Source organism: Notechis scutatus, chromosome 3 (assembly GCF_049901735.1).
Source record: "Notechis scutatus isolate UNSWTSFEM ecotype Mainland chromosome 3, rNotScu1.2, whole genome shotgun sequence".
NCBI classification, from domain to species: Eukaryota; Metazoa; Chordata; class Lepidosauria; order Squamata; family Elapidae; genus Notechis; species Notechis scutatus.
This window is the reverse complement of record NC_142011.1, coordinates 110,787,869-110,804,108: the sequence shown is the minus strand read 5'-3', so window position 1 is coordinate 110,804,108 and position 16,240 is coordinate 110,787,869. Positions and strand designations below refer to the sequence as shown.

General features: G+C 45.2%; 1 protein-coding gene across 1 annotated transcript in view; it reads left to right on the top strand.

Annotated features, from left to right (window-relative positions):
- ADCY10 (adenylate cyclase 10) overlaps positions 1-16,240 on the top strand; it is a 178,465-nt gene that overhangs the window by 109,518 nt on the left and 52,707 nt on the right. The window contains 2 exon segments of the mRNA XM_087958990.1: positions 23-673; positions 1,762-1,942. Of these exon segments, the coding sequence (XP_087815116.1) occupies positions 23-673; positions 1,762-1,942 (832 nt within the window).

The following is a 16,240-nucleotide window of genomic DNA, read 5'->3' as shown; positions in this document are numbered from 1 at the left end:
AAAGAAGGTTCTGTTCCAGTAGGCCCCCCGCAGCAACAGGCTTTTGAGGCCCTCAAGAAGGCCTTCATCGCAGAACCTGTCCTGAGGCATCCTGATCTGCATCGTCCTTTTGTGGTGGAGACGGATGCGTCCAACGTGGCTATTGGGGCTGTGTTGTTGCAAGCCCCGGCGGATAGCATCACTCTTTTTCCCTGCGCTTACTATTCCCGGAAACTCACTCCTTCCGAACACAATTACACCACCTGGGAAAAAGAGTTGCTGGCTATCAAGGGTGCATTTGAGACTTGGCGACATCATCTTGAGGGGGCCCGACACAAGGTGGAGGTCTGGACGGACCATCGGAATTTAGAACACTTGTCAACGGCACGAAAGTTGAACCAGCGGCAGATCCGGTGGTCATTGTTTTTTGCCCGGTTCAACTTTTTTGTGACCTATATCCCCAGTGGTCACAATCGGAGGGCGGATGCCCTGTCCTGCAAACCTGAGTACCTTTGCCCCGAGGACCCAATTCCTCCACGGACGGTGCTGCCAGCAGAATCTTTGGCCATAGTCCAGGAACCGGTGGATTTGCAGACTCAGGTGCGAGAGGTGCAGCGCCTAGACGCTTGGTCGCAGCAGAAGATGGGGGACTTTGGACTTTGGAGGAGGGCTTACTCAAGCATCGGGGCTGGTTGTACGTACCCACAGGGCCGCTTCGAGCCCTTATTATGACTCAGTGTCACGACAACCCTGCAGCTGGCCATTTTGGGTTTTTTAAGACCCTCCATCTTGTCACGCGGACTTTTTGGTGGCCTCGAGTATGGCATGATGTCCACGCCTATGTCACGTCCTGTGTAACGTGCAGGCAAGTGAAAGCCATGACGGGTGTGCCTCCTGGTCTTCTCCAACCTCTGCCGACTCCAGAAAGACCATGGGGAGCAATTTCCATGGACTTCTTGACTCATTTGCCATCATCTTCGGGATTTACGACTGTGCTTGTGGTGGTCGACATGTTAACCAAAATGGCCCACTTTATTCCGTGTTGTAAATTGCATTTGGCCCGTACTACTGCCCGGTTGTTTTTGCAGCATGTTTTTCGTCTCCATGGTCTGCCAGACAGGGTAGTTTCTGATTGCGGTGTCCAATTTACAGCCCAATTTTGGAAGAGCCTGATGACCGCGTTACAGGTGCAGGTCTGCTTGTCGTCGGCGCACCATCCAGAGACTGACGGTGAGACGGAGAAGGTTATTGGCATTCTAGAACAATATTTACGTTGTTTTGTCAATCAACGACAGAACAATTGGGTTGCTTATCTCCCTCTGGCGGAGTTTGCCTTCAACAACTCCCAGCATACCTCCACCCAGATGACACCATTTTATGCGAATCTGGGTTTCCATCCGCGGTTATTTCCGTTGTCACTCTTAGATTCCCCAGTTCCCGAGACCCAGGAATTCCTGTCGGAACTACATTCTGTTCAACAATTAATTCGACAGCAATTGATACGGGCCAAGGAAGACTATAAGAGGTTTGCAGATCACTCTCGATGGGCGATGCCTCCGCTGGCTGTGGGAGACCATGTGTGATTGTCCACAAAACATCTTTGGGTCGACCGCCCGATAAAGAAGCTGGACCATCGGTTCATCGGCCCCTTTCCCATCGAGGTGGTCATCAACCCCGTAGCCTATCAATTGACTCTACCGCGCTCCATGCAAATTCATCCTGTCTTCCACCATTCCCTTTTGATCCCAGATGCCCCTTCATGTGATCTCTGACCTCCCGCAGCTGATGATCCATCACCTGTATCCGATGATGATAATGCAGTTGATGGCACAGTGGTCAGCATTCAGGATTCCCGCTGGTTGAAAGGACGGTTCCAGTATTTGATCGAGAGGCAGGGGGATGGACCAGAGGCCCTTTCCTGGGTGGATGCTTCCACATTCCACGCCCTGGACTTTATATGGAGGTTCCATGACCAGTTCCCCTTGAGACCACATCCTGACCGTCAGACTCGGGGGAAGGGCCCTGTGGTGAGGGATAGTGTTGTGGCTCCGAGTCCTGAGCCTGCATTGTTAGAGGAAGAGGACTCAGAAGATGAGGAGGAGGAATTGGAAATGCCTTCCTCCCCAGGACCTTCCTCTTCGGCAATGCCTTCCTCCCAGATAATACCTCAGGTTTCAGCAGATAACCGAGAGGGACAGCCTGAGACTAATCAGGAGGAGGAGGGCATATCGGAGCAGCCTCTGACAGGGAATCAAGTAGACGAAGGTTGTCTTGATGCTAGGCAGCGTCGCAGGAAGAAGTGTGAGCTGCAGCGTAAGAGGCGTGGACGAATCAGAGAGTGAGCTGAGTCATGGAGACACACCCCACAGGGGATAAAAGTGGGTGTGTTTTCTCTGGAAACTCTGTACGGGACAAAGTGTTACTTTTTCTGTCAGGCCTCGGTGTATTTTGTTTCTTGAAAGCTTTAGTGATTAATGTTTCTGGTTATCTTGTCGGACTTGGCAGGCAGCGTTTGTGATAATGCCAAGAACCTTGTCTGCTTAAAGGAATTAACTCTGTAAATACTGAATCTTCTTGCCTGCCTGTATTTTGTCGGAGTTTGGACTTTTCATCTTCCTTGGAAAGGTGAGACATAACATCCGAGCATTAGCATTTCCCTGTCTGGTGCCTCCTCCCAGCAAACAGGAAGTGGAGGGTGCCGCTGCTGCACATGAAAGCGTGCAGGAGAAAGTTTGCAGTAAGCAGTTCCCTCTGTGTCCAACTTCTTCCTTGACAGATCTTGGAGAAAAGGAGGGGGTAGAAGGGGAGATGCACAGAGATGGCTGGACAAGCAAAGCAGCAGGAGGAGGGCAGGGATGGGATTAAAAAATCCCAGCAACCGGTTCGCTGCCCAGTTGCTAGGTGGGCATGGCCATGGTGGGCGTGGCCCACTGGAACTTCCTGTTTCCAGCTTCTGGTGGGGCTCCAGAGCCCAGGGGAGGCAGTTTTCACCCTCCCAAGGGTCTGGAGGCTTCCCTGGGCATCTGGAAGGGTGAAAACAGCCTTCCCCGGGCTCTGGAGAACCACTGGAAGCCAGAAACAGGGCTGTTTTGTGACTTCCAGTTTTAGTGGGAGGGCCGTTTTTCATCCTCCCAAGGGTCCAGAGGCTTCTCCCAGGCCTCTGGCCCTGGGCTCTGGAGGCTCTCCAGAAGCCGGAAACAGGCCCATTTCCAGACTTTCCCCCTCCCAGAGCCTCTGTATGGACCCTACACTTACCTCTATCGAAAATGAGCTGTTTGGAGATTCCTGGGAGGGGGGAGGGTAGGCAGGGCCAGCTGGTCGGTTGAAATATGGTTCGGCAAATCAGATGTAACTTTAACATCCGGTTCGCCCAAACCAGTCTGAACTGGTAGAATCCCAACCCAGGAAGAGGGTGATGCTGCTGCATGTGGCTAAATCATAAGATGAACAGTTGCAGAAACTGGGCATGGATAGTCTAGTGAAGAGAAGGACCAGGGGACGCATGATAGCAGTGCTCCAATATTTAAGGAACAATCCTCAAATGATCTCTAGCAATGCTGGTGGGCTCCAAAGCAATGCCCAGAGCCCAACAGGCTGCCACAGAGAGGAGGGGGTCAAGCTGTTTTCCAAAACACCTGAAGGCCAGACAAGGAATAATGGATGGAAACTGAACAAGGAGAGATTTAAGCTGGAAATAAGGAGAAATTTTCTGACAGTGAGAACAATCAACCAATGGAACAGCTTAGCCCTCGGAAGTTGTGGGAGCTGCATCACTGGAAACTTTCAAGAAGAGACTGGACTGACATCTGTCAGAAATGGTATTGGGTCTCCAGCTTGGGTGGGGGGTTTGGACTAGATGACCTACAAAGTCCTTTCCAACTCTGTTAATATGTAATTCTAGCAAACAGGGTGAATGAGAGGGAGCTATATAATCAGTAGAATAGGTATCATAAGGGATTAATGGAATGTTTAGAGTAAGAAAGTTGCCATTTATGTGGATTTACTTTCATGACAATAGTAAGGAGCAATAGCAAGGAGACTTTGTTTCCATTCAAACCTCTTTATCAGCAGTTATTTGGTAAGCAAATCCTGTTACACTTCTGGCTTGCATGAATTGTTCCTTCAAGCATAGTCTGAAGCTCCTGGAATATTGTTTCTGATCTGGAAATAGAGAGAGGATTCTTTTAAAAGAAGATTGAATGTATGATTTTTAAAAATACAGTCCTGTTGAGTTGAAGCATAGCAGGAATTGATATAATTCAGCCAATTATTTTATTGGTAAAGTGTCTGAAACATTTTTCCAATATATAATTAATAAACTGTCTATCACTTGGATTACAGGCAATGAAAATGTATAAACCATAGAATCATAATGCTGGTAAGGCCCCCTAGGCCTTTGATTCTATTTGTCTTCTCAGTTCAAAAACCCACATTAAAGCATTCCAGGCAGTCACCTAGGCTGTGTGTGAATAGAATAAATCAGGTGGAGTCTTACAATTCTTTGAATAACTGACTCCATTGTCTGATAGTCATTAGCATGCATTAGGTATGAATTTCCTGCCATCTTTCTTCCATGTCAAACATGGAATAATAGAGGAAACAAGCCTGATTCTTGTAGCACCCACTTGATATGTCTCTCCAGTTTAAACAGGAATTACTGATGTATATCTTTTACATTTGATTTTGAGACAGTGAAGTACAGTATTAATGTAATTATCATACCACCACCAGTTAACTAACTTGCTAACCAGCATATCACAGAGTACTCTACTGAAGTAAAAAGACATCTAAAACATTTTAATAACTTGTTAAAGTTACTGAAATAAGAAATAAAGTTAGACCAACAAGTGTTGTTGCTAAGATAACCTTCATTTGATCTGATTTTTTTATCATCTGATATACCTGTCTTCTACATCGGAGGACTTCTAAGATTATCTGAAAGCTGCACAGTGCAAAATGCGGTGCTCACCGGTGCTTGTCAGTGGGTACATATTACATTTCTTTTATGGACTATGCCTCGGCTTCCTATTAAATTAAATGTAATTTAATTTTATGATTATTGCTGATTTTAACTTTTAAAGCCCTTTATGTAGGGGTGACAAACTCAAGGCCCACGGGCCAAATCTGGCCTGCAGGGTGCTTAGATCTGGCCCATGGAACCAGCCTGGAAATAGCAAAAGACCAGCCCGCAGTGCCTCTGCTAGTGAAAATGGGGTGCAGGGGCCCACACGCAGCCCCCCCCCATTCTTCACCTGGACAGACTCCTGTAAAATCCTGCAGCAACCACAATTCCCTCACTAATCTGCTTTCCAGCTCCATTCTCTGGCATGCAGGGAAACAAAAGAAGACCATATGACTACCAGTAAAAAAAGAATTCAATCAGATATATTTCATGATATATTTTTTTTCCCTGAGAAGTTGGAAGGTTTGATTGCACCTTTTTTAAACTGGTAATCTCATGGTCTTCTTTTTTGTCTTGCATGCCAGAGAACAGAGCTGGAAAGCAGGTTAGTGAGGGAATTGTGGTTGCTCTGAAGTGGGGTAAGGATTTTGTATTTTGATTGCTCTGGAGTGGAATGGGAGTGAGGATTTTGCATTATGATTGCTCTGGGGTGGAGTGGGAGTGAGGATTTTGCATTATGATTGCTCATAAGTAAGAACTAGTAAAAGAGGAATGGAAAAATCCCTATCTGTAGATCAGCATTTTTCAGTCTTGGCAAGTTTAAGATGGGTAAACTTCATGCTGCCTGGGGAATTCTTGGAATTGAAGTCCATGCACCTTAAAGTTGCCAAAGTTGAGAAGCATGGTCTACACTAGAGCTTAGGGTTTTTAATTCCTGTTTTATTTAGAGTTTGGTGCAATTAAATAAATCAGTTGTGGTTTCCCTAACAAATAGTGATTAGGACTTCTGGTTGTTCTTCTGTTGCATCGGAGTGGAATCCATGATCATGTGTGGTTTTGCTCTGTGTTCGCTTGTTGGAGGGTCCTGATTGAGATCAGAGCCACCCTGGAGGGTGGTAAAGAAAGTGGGGGCTGCTTGAAGGGTTGAGGAGAATTGCAACTCTCCTCCCTGACAAGATAAATCCCCTACAAGTTGCAGTGGTGGTCTAAAATGGCCACCATGAAGACAGGAGGCAATCTGGGAAACTAAAACTGTTCTGGAGCAGTGAAGTTGTAAGTGTTGTATGAACCAGGCAATATACATGGACATTAAGGTGCCCCAGAATTAAGAAATAAAGAATTATTTCTGATAAAAATGTGTAAAAGCAGCAACCAGAGAGAGTGAGAAGAAAATTTGAACTGAAGAAATTGGCTTTGAACATTGAAATGAATTAATTTGGAGGTGGAAAATTTACAGGAAAATATCTCATGACAAAAGGCTTGGAAATTAAACTGGATAATTAGTGGATTTTTGGCACTAAATAGTAAATGCCGGAATTGAATGTGTTTAAAAAATAATAGCTAATAACTGGAATTAGTGAAATTAATAAAAGTTTAAAAAGGAAAAAGTGAAAAGAATGGGTGGAATGTGGAAATAGAACTGAGACCACCACCTAATGGTACAGGAAAAATTTCAGTGACTCTTTGAAAAGTGCTTGGTCTTTCTAAAATTGGAATTTAAAAGGAAATAAGAGGAACTCCACTATAATAAAATAAAACCCTGAAAAGTGAAATACAAAATTACTATAAGGGAAAAAGACATGTGAAGGTTTTGGATTATTTGGTGACTTTGGGAAAAAGTTGGAAAAGAAATTAACAGAAGGAACCTGGAAACAAAGACTTATGGACATTGGTTGTTGAAATTAAATATACAGGTGAAACTCAAAAAATTAGAATATCATGCAAAAGTTCATTTATTTCAGTAATGCAACTTAAAAGGTGAACCTAATATATGAGATAGACTCATTACAAGCAAAGCAAGATAGTTCAAGCCGTGATGTGTCATAATTGTGATGATAATGGCTTACAGCTCATGAAAACCCCAAATCCACAATCTCAGAAAATTAGAATATTGTGAAAAGGTTCAATATTCTAGTCCCACTAATCAGCTAATTAAGCCATAACACCTGCAAAGGGTTCCTGAGCCTTTAAATTGTCTCTCAGTCTGATTCAGTAGGAATCACAATCATGGGAAAGACTGCTGACCTGACAGTTGTGCAGAAAACCATCATTGACGCCCTCCATAAGGAGGGAAAGCCTCAAAAGGTAATTGCAAAAGAAGTTGGATGTTCCCAAAGTGCTGTATCACAGCACATTAATAGAAAGTTATGTGGAAGGGGAAAGTGTGGGAGAAAAAGGTGCACAAGCAGCAGGGATGACTGTAGCCTGGAGAGGATTGTCAGGAAAAGGCCATTCAAAAGTGTTGGGGACTTTCACAAGGAGTGGACTGAGGCTGGAGTCAGTGCATCAAGAGCCACCACGCACAGACGGATCCTGGACATGGGCTTCAAATGTCGTATTCCTCTTGTCAAGCTACTCCTGAACAACAAACAATTTCAGAAGCATCTTATCTGGGCTAAAGAACAACAGAACTGGTCTGTTGCTCAGTGGTCCAAAGTCCTCTTTTCTGATGAGAGCAACTTTTGCATCTCATTTGGAAACCAAGGACCCAGAGTCTGGAGAAAGAATGGAGATGCTTGAAGTCCAGTGTGAAGTTTCCAGAGTCTGTGTTGATTTGGGGAGCCATGTCATCTGCTGGTGTTGGTCCACTGTGCTTCATTAAGTCCAGGGTCAACACAGCCATCTACCAGGAGATTTTGGAGCACTTCATGCTTCCTTCCGCAGATGAGCTTTATGGGGATGCTGACTTAATTTTCCAGCAGGACTTGGCACCTGCCCACACTGCCACAAGCACCAAAACCTGGTTCAATGACCATGGGATTACTGTGCTTGATTGGCCAGCAAACTCGCCTGACCTGAACCCCATGGAGAATCTATGGGGCATTGCCAAGAGAAAGATGAGAGACATGAGACCGAACAATGCAGAAGAACTGAAGGCCGCTATTGAAGCATCCTGGTCTTCCATAACATCTCAGCAGTGCCACAGGCTGATAGCTTCCATGCCACGCTGCATTGAGGCAGTAATTGCTGCAAAAGGGGCCCAAACCAAGTACTGAGTACATATGCATGCTTATACTTTTCAGAGGTCCGATATTGTTCTATGTACAATCCTTGTTTTATTGATTGTGTTGTGTCCCTGACTAGCTAAGTCTTCAACCTGGTCCGCATTTTGAGCGGGACCATCTTACTGTTCCCATTGGTTGGTGCCGTTTGACAGCAGACTATATAAGGAGCTGTCAAACGGCATCAGCTGGGGCAGTTGGGGCTCCGGCTCCAGCCAGCCGGCTGCCAGCCCAGCTGGGCAGCCATGTTAATCTGTTACTGCTTCAAATAAAAAACGTTATTCTTCAGCTCCTGTGTCTGCCTGGTGTGTCCGTCTAGACTCAATACAACTCTGGCGACGAAGGTGGGATGTCAGAAGAGACACCCAGGCAAGAAGCTAAGTCACTGAAGAAAGAGCTGAAGCCACAGAATGTATGGAGTCGCAGACAGTCTCTGCGCGCGCCAAATTTAAAAAGAGCCTCTGAGCTGAGGAGAAGAAAGTCTCCCTGAGCTGAGGAAAAGAAAGTCTCTCTGAGCTGAGGAGAAAAAGTCTCTCTGAGCTGAGAAAAAGTCTCTCTGAGCTGAGGAAAAGAAAGTCTCCCTGAGCTGAGGAGAAAGTTACTGCCTGACAGGCACTCTAGCCTCCCGTGCGAAAGGCACCCCTGTTAGCGCTACCAAAGCGCAGAAGTCTGAAAAGCCTCCTCAGTCGAGGAACAGACGTCGCCTCAAGGCCCGTGAAGGCTGGCGAAACCCCTGTTAGCGCTACCAAAAGCGCAGAAGTCTGAAAAGCCTCCCAGTCGAGGAACAGACTTCGCCTCAAGGCCCGTGAAGGCTGGCGAAACCCCGTTGGCGCTACCAAAAGCGCAGAAGTCTGAAAAGCCTCCCCAGTCGAGGAACAGACGTCGCCTCAAGGCCCGTGAAGGCTGGCGAAAAACCCCCACCCGTGGGCGCTACAAGAGCGCAAAAGCCTACAGCCTCTAGCAGAGGTCCAGACTTCGCCTCAAGGCCGTGAAGGCCGGCGAGACTACGCTCCACCCTCCCCACCGCTCCGGCCGCCGTTACCGTCGCTGCCGCCGCGCGCGATCCCGACAGCCGCTCCCGCCAAGGACGCCGAGCGCCTCCGCTGCAGCCGCTCCCGCCGAGGACGCCGCTGCGGCCTCCGCTCTTCAGCCGCGCCTCCGCTGCCGCCGCGGCGCCTCCGCTCTTCTGCCGCCGCTGCGGCCTCCGCTCTTCAGCCGCCGCGCCACCGTTCTTCAGCCGCCGCTGCGGCTCTCCGCTCTTCAGCCACCGCGGCCACCGTTCTTCAGCCGCCGCGCTGCCTCCGCTGCCGCCGCCGCGCCTCCGCTCTTCTGCGCCGCCGCTGCCTCCGTTCTTCAGCGCCGCCGCGGCCTCCGCTCTTCAGCCGCCGCGCGCCTCCGTTCTCGCCGCCCGCGCGCCCTCGCTGCCGCCGCCGCCGCGCCTCCGCTCTTCAGCCGCCGCGCGCCTCCGCTCTTCAGCGCCGCCGCGGCCTCCGTTCTGCCGCCGCCGCGCGCCTCACGCTGCAGCCGCCGCCGCGGCCTCCGCTCTTCACGCCGCTGCGGCCTCCGCTGCCGCCGCGGCGCCTCCGCTCTTCTGCCGCCGCCGCCGCCTCCGCTCTTCAGCCGCCGCCGCGCCATCCGCTCTTCAGCGCCGCTGCGCCTCCGCTGCCGCCGCCGCTGCCATCCGCTCTTCAGCCGCCGCCGCGCCTCCGCTGCCGCCGCCGCGGCCTCCGCTCTTCTGCCGCCGCCGCGCCTCCGTTCTTCAGCCGCCGCGCCGCGCCTCCGCTCTTCAGCCGCCGCCGCGCCTCCGTTCTGCCGCCGCTGCGGCCTCGCTGCCGCCGCCGCGGCCTCCGTTACTTCTGCCGCCGCCCGCGCAGCATCCGCAGCCGTCGTCTCTCTCCGCAGCCGCCGCGCTTTCTCCGCTGCAGTCGCCTCCCGTCCCCGCCATCGCCGCGCTGCCCGCCTCCGCCGTGGCCGCCGACAGCCCAGCGCCTCCTCGACTTCCACCGGCTGCCGAGCGATGGGCCTACTGCGGGTGCAGCTCTTCGTGGGCCTGCTGCGTTCAGCTCCAGGCCTTTCTCCATTTCAGGCTTTTCACCATTGTGGACATGGGTGCAGCCATTGGCTCTGCAGAGATGCAGATAATAAAATTCTCTCTGCCCCCCTTTCCAATGGCTCTGGGGGATGGATCCGGTATTTAGGGGAGGGGGTGTCAGGCGTTGAACAAGGAAGTTCCATGCACCCACCTCCAGGGTCTCTCCCACCTTGGCTTGTCTCCCTGGTCATTAGTACTACACTCCCCAGGGGGCGAAAGCTAGGTAGGTGGGAGGTTGGATGTTCTTGTCCCAAGGGGGGCCAGGAGAGCACAACGAGCCTCCAGCCTTAGGGTTCAGGCACCTCTGCCCTACCCCATGCAGGCAGTCACCAGACAGGTTTATTCACCATCTTATCTGGTTCCCTTCTCAGGCTCCTGCCTTGTGACAGGTGGGGTGCCAATTTTTGTGCAAGCCACAGCTAGACCTGCCATCTCTGCAGCGTTGGTTCCAAGGCAGGCAGCTGTCAGTATTTGACCCACAACCCTTGGGATGTGGGGCCTTACTCCGCCACAGGCGGGAGGTCACCTGGGCAGGGTTGCTTGCCACGTTTGTCAGGGTCTCCTTCCCAGGCCAGGTGCTCTTCCCTGGCCACTAGTTCAATTTCCTCACTAGTTCAATTTCCTGGTTATACCATTGTATTCCCAAAAGGCTGGGCAGCGCATGTCCTTAGCTAGGGGAAAGGGGTGTTGTGTCCCTGACTAGCTAAGTCTTCAACCTGGTCCGCATTTTGAGCGGGACCATCTTACTGTTCCCATTGGTTGGTGCCGTTTGACAGCAGACTATATAAGGAGCTGTCAAACGGCATCAGCTGGGGCAGTTGGGGCCCGGCTCCAGCCAGCCGGCTGCCAGCCCAGCTGGGCAGCCACGTTAATCTGTTACTGCTTCAAATAAAGAAACGTTATTCTTCAGCTCCTGTGTCTGCCTGGTGTGTCCGTCTAGACTCAATACAACAGATTGAATGTAATATTCTAATTTTCTGAGATTGTGGATTTGGGGTTTTCATGAGCTGTAAGCCATAATCATCACAATTATGACAAATCATGGCTTGAACTATCTTGCTTTGCATGTAATGAGTCTATCTCATATATTAGTTTCACCTTTTACGTTACATTCCTGAAATAAATGAACTTTTGCACAATATTCTAATTTTTCAAGTTTCACCTATATACTACAAAAATTAGAAATGGCAATTCAGATTGAAGAAGAGCAAAGAGAACCAGAGGGGAAGGAGTTAAATAAAGAGGAAACCAGCTTTAAAGAACAAATGGAACAACAAACATAAAAACGGGGGGAGGGGGGAGAGTTAAAGTTAAAAACTCAAACTTTGATGTGATAATTAAAGATGGAATTGTTTGGACAGCTAAACAAAGGAAAAGGAAACAGCAGAAGAGGGAATTACAGAGGGAAGATTGAGAGAGGGAGGGGGACAAAATAAATAATTGGAATGAGAAATAGAGGGAAATAATACAGAAAAAAAGAGGAATTAAGAGAAAGGACTAGAAAATGAAGGGAGGCAGAAAGCAAACAAGAATGAAAAGAAATTATATAGTCAGGAGAATGAGAGACAATGGGTAGAAGAATAGGGAGGGTGATTCTGCAAGGTAATTTGTTGTGTTATATAAGAATATGGATTTTAAAATTGGAACTGATATTTTTTTCTTTAAGGATTGTTGTTAAACAGGATGTAGATTTTATTGAAATAGATATAGAAATTTATTATAATATTAATTGATATTTAATAAAGCAATGAATAAAGTTAAAATGAATTATGAGAATTGTAATGGAAAGATTAATATCAGTTTCTACAATTAATTGAATAGATTAATATTTTTGAAATATATAGATGATTTATAAGGTAATTGAGAAAAAGAATAGCATGAGGAATCTGACTTAAAATTTATATGCATATATGATATGTAGTAGTTAGGGGAATGTTGTTAGTAATGTTGAATGTGGTAATTTATAAAATGACTATACTATGGTAAATTATTATAATGAATTAAAGGTAATAAATTGAAGGAATGTATAAGGTAAATAGGTGGCAAGCTCAAATTGACAACTAAAGAGGACAACTTTTTGAATAATTAGAATAAGGATGAAATTTATTTAATAATGAATGGAATAACAGTATGTGATAAAATTGCAAATATTACAGACAAAAGCAATATGTGTAATGAATATAGAAATGAAATAAGAATCTTAGATAATATTGTAAAATAAGATATGAGAATATTTTAAGAAAAATGAAATAAGTTATGAACTGGAATTGGATAAAATAAGTGTAATGAATTTAATATTTGAGAATATTCAAAGGAAAATAGAATAAGTAGTAATGTGATAGGAAATGAATAAGAAAGATGAATATGTAACTATGGTAATGTTTGTATTGAAATGTAAAAACCTGGAACCACACTGTTCACTAAAAGAGATGCTTTTTAAAATAAAAAAATAAAAAAAATATGAAAAAACAAAAAACAGTGATTAAAGAGATATGAACCATTACCGGACTTTTTGTGAGAAACTGAAATTAAAAGTTGATCTGGGGCTTTGATAATTATGTAGAAAGTTAGCACCCATCCGTCTTAGAAGAATGAAATATTTTAGGAAACATTAAAGGCAGAATATTATATTTTTCCTAAAGGAGAAACATGTTTCTAAAGACAGAAACTCAGAGCTTCAGTTCCCTCCCCCCAGCAGATATTTGGTGCCCCTTGAGAAGGACTGGGCCAGCCTATCTACAAAACAAAAGACCTTCAGCTCCAGGACGATGGGATTATCCTTCAAGGCAAAGGTGGCAAAGCCATTCAGCCACAATAGGAACTACACAACAAGCCCCTTCATTGCATCACAGAGCAAACTTCAAGCAGACAAGCTTCAACCAGACAGAGCTATGATCTCTGCATGGCCCCATGGGAGTCTGGCAGCAACCAATAGAATACATGCTGTTGCCACAGGAACAGGAAGCTCAAGTTCAAAGCCCAGAGAGGGTATAAATAACCCTCACTCTCCACTCTATATGTTCAGCTGCACCAGGACCATATGCTTGATGGTTCTGCTCCCTTAAATCATCTTTGCAATCAGCCTCCATGTTTCCAGTGTATTTCTCCCCCCTTGGAACTGAACCAGATTAATATTTCTCCCAACAATTAGATATGGGATCATGGGAATAATGTAGACAAATGTCAATCTTAGAGTAAAAGTTTGATATATTTTTTTACTTATATCTGTACCAAAGAAAGTTGGAAGTCATTCTTTTTTGGTTTTCCTTCTTTTCCTCTTTCTTTCTTACACTTTCACTCTTTTTCTTTCCTGAGCCTTTTCTTTTTTCAAATCTGTTTTTTATTTGTTTATCCCTTAGTTTATGGAAGATCAAAGACTCAGCCATTATAATTCTACATTCCTTATTTACAGAAATCGTATCAAAATTTAGAATGAAATCCACTGGGAGCTATCTCATCTAAGCCAGGCTCCGAGTTCCTCTAACCAAAAAGTGTTTATTGATAGAAGATAATATTTATAGCTCAGGGTTGAACTGTGGAGTCCTCAGTGCTCTCTGAGCTTGATGATTTTCTTGCAGATGTTTAATTACCAAACTAGGTAACATCATCAGTGTTAGAAGGGAGTGGAATTTGCTCTTATTTTCATATACTACTGGCTTACTTATTTTCATACTTGCTATAGTGTCAGCGTTGATCCATTCCTTCACAAAAAGTGTTTTGATTTATGCTGGGTCTCTACAGTCTCAGGCAGAGAAAGGCTATTCTGCACCCCTCCCTCAAATGTTCTTTAAAATACTGAGTTTCCCAGCATTCCTTTATGAACTTCCAGCGTGCAAACTGTGTTTACTTATCCTAAAATGAATCCTCTTTACCTGGAGTTTCAAAATTTGCTGTTTACTGGGAAGATGTGTAGCTAAAAGTTAGTCTACATTTAGTCTACATCTGACTTTGGGGATATTTCTTCATAACCAAAGAAAAATGCATTTTCTGTGCAGTTCATACCCCTTGCTCCCTGGATCTGGATGTCACAAAGCAAAGCTCACATTTTGTAATTAACTCCCGTGCCCCATTTTGGCTGGCAAAGTGCTGCAGGAGGCAGTGTGCTGTCATGCCCACCCTGGCCATGCCCACCTTGGCTATGCCCCCCCCTCCAAGATCAAACACAACCCTCATGTGGCCCTCAATGAAATCAAGTTTGACACCCCTGCCTTAATGGTTTAGCATTAATTAATCACAAGACTGGAATTGCCCCAACCACTTCAGTCATGCTGAAAGATAAATCCCCCAAAGGCATTATTTTTCTTTTAATTGGGGTACTCCTTTGAGTGGTTTTTCCATGGTAAGTTTAGCCCCAATTTAAACAATTCCTGGAAAAAGAGAGTTTTTCTGGAAGCTGTTGCGGGGCTGATGCCAGGTACTGTTTTAGGGTACACATTTTAGCATTTTTGTTTTTCAAAAGTAAGTCAAGGTAATCCTTGACTTCTGAATACAATTGGAATGGGAAATTCCATTGCAAAGTGATGTGGTATTTAAGTGAATCATCATGATTTTACCATCCTTTTTGCTTCAGTTGTTCAGTAGTTCTTTGTATATACTGTTGGTTGATGATAGTAATACTTGATTTTCAGGAATTATGGATTAAGAATTAGTTTCTTATGAACTTATTCTAGAATTGTATTTGTTTCCTTTACAGAAAAAGCAGATTACTCTTTTTTCTTCAGTGCTAGACATCCTAGTGTTGTTGCTCTGATGGAATCAAGTGGTAAAGTGATTTTATTTATACTTCTGAAGTACAAGAACAGAGTTATTCTCTTTCTGAATGATGAAATTAGATCAAACGATTAAGATACCTTTTCATGTATTATTTTTTCTTCAGATACACTTATAGGATGGAAGGATAATAGGATTAAAACACGTCAGCTTACTACAGGTAAATCTTTTAAACATGACAAGTAATATTAAAAATAGTGGAGGTTGTGGATTATTGTCAAAATGAGACATCCACCTAAAAACCAGAATGGGGAGGAAAGATCTGTTCTCTCTGATATAATATTCCACGTAACATTTGTAACCCCAATCTCCTCACCTAAAATATTTCTGTTTAGAAGAGGGAAATCTTTTTGGAAAGAAAAATGATTGTTTTTGAGTAATGTGTTAATAGAGATGACAGGAGATAATTGAGGTAACTGCCAGAATCCTGACAGCTTCATTGTTTTAGACAAAACTGAACTGATCACAGACCTTGGTTACTGTGTTTGAGAGATAATGCAATTGGGCCATCGTGGTCAGAAAGGGTTCCTTTCTTTTGCTTCCAGGTGCCATTTCAGATCTCCCAAGGGCCTTTAGGGTAAACGATATTGCACTTGTCATCTGCTTCCAGTTTAAATTTGGTCCTCTTCTATCAGTTCATTTGGGCTGTAAATTAATTTTTAGATATTTCCAAGAAAGAAGCACTACTGTATGAGAAACCATGGAACTGATGAGAGCTTGCAATAAATATTTGCCTCCTTAAAATTTGTATTTTGGATAGAGAAACATATGCATAGAACACTATAGGTATAGAAATATTATTTATTGGCCAAGTTTGATTGGACATTTGTCTCTTTGGGATATTGTCTGTCTACTGTATCCCATTTATTTTTGCTTAGCAAAACTCAAAGAAATGAAGAATGTTTTTCCCATCTGTCATCTTATTTTGTCAGTTCTTGGTAGCTCTTTTCACACAGAGAGAACCATACGATATATAATTATTTCCAACATAGCAGTACGTGAATAATGTATGTAAGGATTGATGATGTGATTTTTTTTAAACACAGAGCTCTATTGGGAGCTCTATTCAAGTCAATTACCATAGAAAACATAGCCATAGTGTCTTCTGCTTCAGCAGGGAGTTGGATTAGCTGACCTCCAAGGTCCCTTCCAGCTCTATTCTGATTGAGTTAAGATTACAGGTAGTCCTTGAGTTATGACAGGTCACTTAGCAATGGTTCAACCCAGTCCTGAAGTTACATATGTTGCAGCACCCCTGTAGGCCTTATGACTGAC